General features: G+C 37.5%; 2 protein-coding genes across 2 annotated transcripts; one reads left to right on the top strand and one right to left on the bottom strand.

Annotated features, from left to right (window-relative positions):
* Positions 1-1,308: 1,308 nt before the first annotated feature.
* Positions 1,309-5,857, bottom strand: LOC21384223 (pre-mRNA-splicing factor CWC22 homolog). The gene is made up of 8 exons (XM_010091892.2): positions 5,721-5,857; positions 3,880-5,141; positions 3,577-3,766; positions 3,309-3,412; positions 3,119-3,221; positions 2,721-3,022; positions 1,999-2,304; positions 1,309-1,879 (listed from the first exon to the last, which is right to left on the bottom strand). Exons 2-8 carry the CDS (start codon positions 5,062-5,064, stop codon positions 1,517-1,519), a joined length of 2,553 nt encoding a protein of 850 aa, XP_010090194.1. The 5' UTR covers positions 5,065-5,141; positions 5,721-5,857; the 3' UTR covers positions 1,309-1,516.
* Positions 5,858-6,205: 348 nt separating this feature from the next.
* LOC21384222 (proteasome assembly chaperone 3) lies at positions 6,206-8,068 on the top strand. The gene is made up of 8 exons (XM_010091891.2): positions 6,206-6,339; positions 6,568-6,709; positions 7,087-7,134; positions 7,270-7,316; positions 7,410-7,476; positions 7,586-7,629; positions 7,732-7,789; positions 7,884-8,068. The coding sequence occupies exons 2-8, from the start codon at positions 6,650-6,652 to the stop codon at positions 7,932-7,934; spliced, it is 375 nt and encodes a 124-aa protein (XP_010090193.1). The 5' UTR covers positions 6,206-6,339; positions 6,568-6,649; the 3' UTR covers positions 7,935-8,068.
* The last annotated feature ends 17 nt before the right edge of the window (positions 8,069-8,085 follow it).

Here is an 8,085-nt window from a genome sequence, read left to right as displayed (position 1 = left end):
ACTAAAAATGTTTTCATTTTTATTTTCGTACAGAAAATAAAAACGTTTTAAAACCAATTCTAAACGCACCCTCTGTTTCTCTAGTACGTGTTGTATTTTCTGTAAATTACGGCAGCCACTCGAACATTTGTCGTTATGTCCTTGGATAAGAATGGCTCCAATGATAACATCAGGAAAAGAAGCGTTTATTGTTTTGGAATGACGCTTAAGCAACTCATCGTGAAGTGTCACAACTCCCCATTCCTATCTGGATTACCACCTCACCATTGATAATATCAACTTCTCCTAGATGACCATGTTAATCTAGAAAACAGTTCATCAAAAACACGTGAATAGGAGTTTTTTTTGGCAAAAACCAAGGCAATTAATCCCGTTTTTATTTTTTATATTTTTTGAGAAAAAAAAAATAAAAACATTTCTAAAATAACGTTTGACACAATAAAAATAAAAAATAAAAATACAAATAATTTTTTAATTTAGTGTAAAATGAGAGAGAAATAAAAAATGACTTTTAGTCGTTTTTCATTTTTTGTTTTCGTTTTCTCTTCTCTCGAGCAGAGCGAGACATTAATGAATTTTTTTATACTGAAAATAATCTCTTGATAAAACTACCAAACGCATTTTTAAAAATAATTTATGTTTGAAATTAAAAACGTTTTTATCTTCATTTTCATATAAAAAATAAAATTATTTTAAAATGAGTTCCAAACGCGCCCCAAGCATAAAATTTTTAACTTTTAACTTACTTTTGCTATTCATAAGTTCACAACAAATGGGCATAAGAGGTAATCTTGTTTTCAATTCTCAGGAGCTGGTGTGGGCAGATTTTGCTCAGCAACTATGAAGTGACTTGCAAGTAAATAATTGAGCACCATGTTGTCATTGAGAGAGAGAGAGAGATGATCATGACCTGATCGTGGCCGATTTCACTCACCTCCAAGGGTAACTGTTAAGTATTCATAGAAAAAAAAATGCAACTTTTAAGTAACTTGAAAGTTAAAAATCATATTAAAAAAAGAAAAATTTTCTGTTACGCCTGACGTATCAATAAATTAAATTAAATTATTTAACAGTTAGATCTGCATACCTTTTAACTTTACTTTTATGTGATTTTATACAGATGTGACGAACTTAAAACCTAACCTATCAGTATGTTTACGTACCTCTAAAAAAAAGGTTAAAAATTGAGCATCATGTTGTTAAAAATTGAGCATCATGTTGTCATCCACATGAGGCTGAGAATGAGAATCCGAACGGCAGAGACACCAGGCAGATCACGTCGTTGGGATTTTCATCAAGACACCCAAAAAAAAAAAATGCTGAATCAATCTAATAAGATCGGTTTTCTCATGCTCCGTAATAATGGGAAACAAAAACCATAACTACAGACAATATCACGTCTAAGCATATCCACGCAATATGGTACAACTTTAAAAGAGCAAAACAGATTTTAACTGCTTCATATCTGCTGCTAAAACATCTTGACTAGGCAGAAATTGAAAAGGAAACAAAACATCTATCTCCTTCTACGTTTCCTGCGTTTTTCATCCTTTTTGCTTTTGCTTTCATCAGAACTTGATGATTCTTCCGACTCTGAGCTAGCTGAATCAGAATCCGATGATCCAGAACTACCAGCTTCATCGTCTGATTCTGACTCAGACACGTGTTTTTGCTGTTGCATGATAAGGTTCGGCATATTTTTCAAGTACTCGCGCAAGTTCTCTGTGATGCCACCAAGCCCAATAGATGTAAAAAAGTTGATAGCAAATCGCGTGTTCTTTGGATTGTCCTTTGGGAAAATAGATTCGAATGAATCCTGCATTGAGGGATCATTCAGCCGCTCATTTAACAAACGGAGGCCGAGATGCTCCGATAATTCCTGCATCAAGAATGACAACAAAATTATTATATTGCTCCAATCATAAAATAAATTTCCACTAGAGGCAAAGCAGCAAACCAAACAAAGAGTTGAACAAAGAAACATGTTTCCAATATTACCTGAAAGAGAATCTTAATAAAGATTCGAGAAGAAGAAGTAGTATCCTCCTCCGTCAAGCGTATATAAGCTAAACAATGCCAAGGCAGAGCATCTGTGCCAAGTAAATGAGCGAAAAACTTCGCAACATTACGTAGTTTATTGGTTTCAAGCCGGTGAATCATAGAGTACTGCTGCACAAAGCATTTCTCAAAATTTTCCTGGTGTACTTTGTTGATCATGCAGAACCGCTGCCCCAAAAGACCGTAATATCTGAGGTAGGTTCTTTCTTGGCTGCAACATTCCAAAAGCATGATGCACAACTCCATCTGCATAGTGTACGCCAAAGAAGGGAATTTAAACTTTTTCCGGGATCGTATAGATACACGTGAAATACGTAATGAAATGCTCCAGCAATTAGTTAAGCGAAAGCACAAAAGCAACTTAAGTAACAAGAAAAGCGAATTACAAAGCTTTAAGCAACTAGTTAAAAAATCTACAAACAGGAAAAACAAAATAGAGGAAAATGCAATAAAATATATTGTTAGGCGGCATAGATCTGGATTGCAAAGGTCCGTTAGTTCATAAAGTATGTCCACTCCAGAAATTATTACAATCGCATTTCTGTAGAACAGAAAATTAAAGTTCAAGCCCAAAATATAGAAAATCTATACTACATCTCCTACATAGCAAAAACGAAATTGAAGAAAAACTGAAAAGTCAACAGAGGTTTTTTATAACTTACCTCCTGACCCGGCTCTAGTTTAATTTTGAGGAGCTTATGACCAGCTTCCTCAAAGTCTACACTGGACATGATTGTCAAATAAATTGTTCTTCGAAGATTTACAAGGTTTGTCTCTGTCTCGTCCTTTATTTGCATCTCCTCATCTTCCTCTTCCTCAGAGTCATCATCATCGTCATCATCCTCAGCATCTGAAGACGTATCAGAACCTTCTTCGTCCTCAGACTCCTCTCCAAGTATGTTTTTCCTCAATTCTTCATAACGCTTCTCATTCTCACTGTAATTCGGGTCTGGTTTGAATAGATCTGTACAAGAATAGTGAAGGGTTAAAATCCATAATCATGTATACAACAAGTAGGTCAATCAAGAAGCTGCTAATGAGTTGACATTGTAAGACATACCAAGTGTGATTTCTGGATCTATCTCTTCTTGAAGAGAAATCTCATGCGTCAACTGATCTTCTTGCTCTACAAGATCTAGTTCTGGACGGACAGCTGGGTACCCCTGTAATTGCATATATCACAAAACACATTGAGTCCTAGATAGTCCCTTTGCTACATATACTCAAACTTCAATGAGAACATCATATACCTGAAACTTGGCCTTCCTTATTGCAAACAAACCTTCAATCAAAAATTGAACCCTTTTGTCTATTTCTCCTTCGTGAAGAATGCCGCGGAAGCGCTCAAAAATTCCTGCAAGGATAACAAACCGAAAGAGTGATATCAAAAACAACTACTGAGGGGGGGGGAGATGAGCTTCCAGTATACGTTTGTAGGAGGAAGCATAGACACGTAAAATAATAAACAGATAAAATCACACAGCATAGCAAATAATTCCAATTCCAAAGAAATCATACCATGCAATCCTTTAGGTGAAAGGTCCTGCAGTATAGATCCGCATTCAGTCACAAAGCCCACGGCAACTTCAACACTGTCATCGGTAGGGTTCTCCAGCAGCACAGTAAGCAATTCTAAAGCAACAATCTCGTGGGCCACTTGCTGGTTTACCAAATGTGCTATAAATTTAACAGCAGCGAGTAATTGTGGCTGGCCAAGAAACAAATAAATATTAAATATAAGAGCAGGTATAAACCTATGTCAAGACATGTTTACATACTGAAAGTCAGCCGTTAATTAACAAAAGAGGGGAGAAAATGCACCTTGTCATTACGCTTATATGCTCTTTTGAGCTGCAAGACAATCCTTCTCAATATAAGCTCGCCAACCTCCGGAAATTTTGTGTTGACAACAGCAACCAAAGCAGCAAAGACATCCGTAAATCCAGGAGATGCCATTTGTGATTTCATACATGAGCGGCAGAAAAGACCCCTACCCCGAATCAGATTCTCCGAAAAGAGTTCAGGAATAATATTCTTTATATTAGTAGCGTTGACCTTGTTCACAAGCCCATTTATGCTCTTCCGGAGAGCATCCCAAGTTAAACGTTGGTACTCAACACTGCTTTTGTCTTGGACCTCTTTCATCATCCGAGCCAACTTAAATGGGGGAACGTAAACCCCTCCACTCTTACCCAAATTTGACGCATCAGCGCTCAAATTGTTTTCTACTGTTGACTGTCCTTCAGGTTTTGAATTTTCAAGCAGCTTCCCATTTCCGTCACTTCTCTGCCTCAAACTCTGACTATCTTCACGTTGTTCTTTCTCATCCTTATCTCTGTGATTTCTCAAATCTCTTTCATCTTCCCTTCTATGCCTCCTCTGCTTGTTGTCCCCTTTCCTGTCCCTTTTCCGATCTGTTCTTTGCTCCTCCCTATCATCTTCGTCCTCCAAATAGTGGCGCGAATGCCTATCCCTGTTTCTATAACCATACTCAGTTTCTTGAGTTCTACCGTCATTGTCATATCGACGAGTCTTCTCCTTTTCCCTCCGATCTCTCTTAATTTTCTGATCATCTTCTTCAGAACTTTGATGAGATTCTCTCACCATATCATCCTCCTCACTCTCTCGCTTTTTGTGCCCATTATCCTGCTGACGGGCTCTTTCTCTTTCTCGCAGGCCCCTTTCTTTCTCCACCTTCTCGTCATCTTCATCGTAACTTCTCTGAGATGGCCTCCTGTCTTCCTGACCACTTGCTCTCCACCTGCCTCTATCCCTAGCATCGGTTTCCCTTTCCTTATCCTTGTCATCACTATGACGGCTTTCCCGTCCCTCATGTCGTTTCCTCCTATTCCCCCTATCAGAATCCGAGGAATCACTTTCATCTCCACGACCACGACGATCATACGACCTCGAATCCCTTCTACTACTACTACGATGATGGTGTCTATCTTTCTCATTTCTCGCGTCGTCATCACTTGATTGACTACTACTGTGCTTTCTAGCCATCGAAATTCAATGTTCGTATCTCCAAGCACTGGAAAAAACCAGTGAGGAAACCCAAGCGATACTTCAAATTAAAATCCCTAAAATGACAAACATAAGCAAGGTTACAACTTTTAGACAAAGAAGTTGAATTGAGACTCATCACTATGGCAAAAGATGAAAATAGGAAACTAGGGATAATAGAAAACCAAGCACAAAAAAAAAAATAAAATAAAGGAAAGACCTAATTGATTAAGAAACTTCAGAAATTCAAATTACAATAATAAATAGGAAAAACAGTCGCGATGTGTGCGCTATATTGTTTGGTTATGAAGGTTTACGAAGGTAATATATAAAAATCAAGTCCTAACTGCAAAATTAACTGAAGAAAGTATATTAAAAGAAAAATATAGGGTTTACTCTTTCTCGAAAGCAATGAAGTAGAAGCACAATGAAACAAAATTGTATTCGAAATTTGTTTTAGTGCAAAACCAAACAACATTCTGAAAATCCGAGTAACATGGAAAGGATAAGACGAAGCGAGAAAATGGTAACAAACGAAATCGAAAGTCATCAAATTGAAACGAAAATCGAAACACAAAATGATTAGGGTTCAAATATCACAAAATCCCACGCTCAATTAAACCCTAAACAGAAGAATCGAAATAAAATTGCCACACCAGTTATAGTTAGCTTGGGGATGACGAAACTCAATTGTGGAGGTAAAGCTGGGTTGGATCTGATCAGAGGAAGTTCGATGGGGCTTTAGGGTGGTACTCAGTTGGAGTCGGCGAGCGGAGAGAGAGTGAGAGGAGAAAAAAAATCAGCGCCAGAGTTGGAGAGGGGTTATTTGTGGGTTTTTCACCCCCTAATTCCAAGTTTTGTTGTCGTTGTTATGTTTTCATTTGTCGTTTTTGTACTGTGTTGTTTTCGCCAAGTGATTTAGGTGTGTGTCGTTTCTGTCTCCGGTATTTCTTCCAAGGGAGAGAGGTGGGGGGGAATAGAAGAGAGGAAGAACAACGCCGTAGTGTAAGCCAGAGAGAGGTTATTTGTCGTTTTTCCTAATTCAAAGTTTTGTTGTCGTTGGTACTTTTATTTGTCGTTTTTATTGATTAATGTCGTTTTCCCCGGGTGATTTAGTTCTTTACGTGGATGGCGCGGTCTTGTTCACTGTTTTTGTTCTTTAAAATATCTATTTCTTCCCATTCAAGAAGTCTCCTTTCTCACTCACTCGCAGCTCCAACGACCAACTACAAGCTACCCCCACCTTCCGTATTTCAGAATCGAAAACAAATTAAGGTGATTCTTCTTTGTATAGCTCATTTCGATTGTTTGTGAGCGGTGATATTCTGGGTTTGTTGGGGTTTTTTTTCCTGAATTTATTTTTATGTCCCAATTCTAACAACTTAGGAGATTTCCAAATTCATCATCTTGAGTATATTTGGAAAATTGATTATCTTGTTCAATTTTGAGGCTTTCAACGCTCAATCTTGGATTCTGATGCTAAAACTTGTCATATATTGTCAGCAAAAAGGAGGGTCATACTCGTATCTGCAAAAGAGGCCAAAAAAAAAAAGTTTCAGCTTCTGCGAAACAAAAAGGAGATATTATGAGCAGCTCGTTGCCACGCTTTCCTGTGCCTCATAAGACGCTCTCTTTGGAAATTAAGGTTTTTTTTTTCCCTCGTCAAATATGTTTATTTGAAGTTGATATATTCAGGAATTTGTCAATAAATAGGATGCTTTATCATCTTCTGATCCTTCTACGTCATATCTTGCATTGCAAAATGTTCTCTTTTTTTAATTAAAAAAAAGCAAAAAGTTTTGGTTATTGAAACTGTAGAGAAGTATGAATGGTTCAAACAACTAGTTTATTTGTATTGGTTTTTAATTCTCATGGCATATGTTTCATAGCAAAGTGGTTTTGGTTTTTAATAAGAAGTTTTGCTGGTCTAAAGTATAGAAAAGAATGAAAAGTTAAAAAACTATTTGATTGTGGCGCGTGTCGGTGTTTCGAAGTCTCAGTGGCATAGATTGTTCTTTGCAGGGGAAAAAGACAGATATTGTCATCTGCAGTTATGATGATCATTTCTTTGTAAGTTCTTGATCCCAGTATCTGTTTGGATTATGGTTGTGGAGTATTCGCTGTTTATACTTAACTTCAATGTTATATGGGTTGCACTCTCTCTCTCTCTCTCTCTCTCTCTCTCTCTGTCTTTCTTTCTTTCAGATTATAGCAACTCAAATAGGAACTATGGGCACAATACTGCACGCCAGGTCTGTATATTATTCTTACGATGTCTGATTAAAGCTTGACTATACTTAATTGATTGATTTTAGCATCTAAAGGTGGATATATTTCACTTCCAGGAAGGATGAAGGAGTCTTGACCCAACCAACATTCGACGTGTCTGTTATTTTTGGCAAAAGGGACGAAGTAAGCTAGGATCTTGAATTAGTAGTAGTAGTAGTAGTAGTAGTAGTGTTTCAACTTAAAGTTTGATAACTGATTTATGCTTATTTTTAACTTGCTGCAATTGGTGCAGCCAATGCTAGTGGCATGCGCTCGTCAGCTGATAGAGCACATTAGGTAAGTGTCATTTCCAGTTCGACATATTAGATTTAGAGGTATTATATCTTTTTTCCTACATCATATGCTTCATTCCCTGGTTTCATCCAATCATTTTTGCAGTGTGTCCGGTGCTGCCAGGCCGTTAGTCCTCTCTCTTGGCCTGAAAGACCATTCTGCGGTACGAAAACTAACGGAATCTGTTGGAACTAACTTGGTTGGTTAGATATAAAGTAGAACTCCTGTTTCATGATCTTTTTGCTAATTTAATGCAGGAGACACTGAAGGGTATTGTTACTGCCGTGGTCGAGAATCGTCTTTGGTGACATGATGTTGCTTCAATAGTTATTAGAGGTAAACGTTGATGGATTAGCTATTGCTTGTACAAGGACTGCAGAAGAACGCAAAAGGCCTTGTTGGCACTTTCTAGAACCCATTTTGGTTTACGAAGAATTTTAAATTTCTAGAACAGATTTT

This window comes from Morus notabilis, unplaced genomic scaffold (assembly GCF_000414095.1).
Source record: "Morus notabilis unplaced genomic scaffold, ASM41409v2 Scaffold11802, whole genome shotgun sequence".
NCBI classification, from domain to species: Eukaryota; Viridiplantae; Streptophyta; class Magnoliopsida; order Rosales; family Moraceae; genus Morus; species Morus notabilis.
This window is presented reverse-complemented; position numbering and strand designations above follow the sequence as displayed.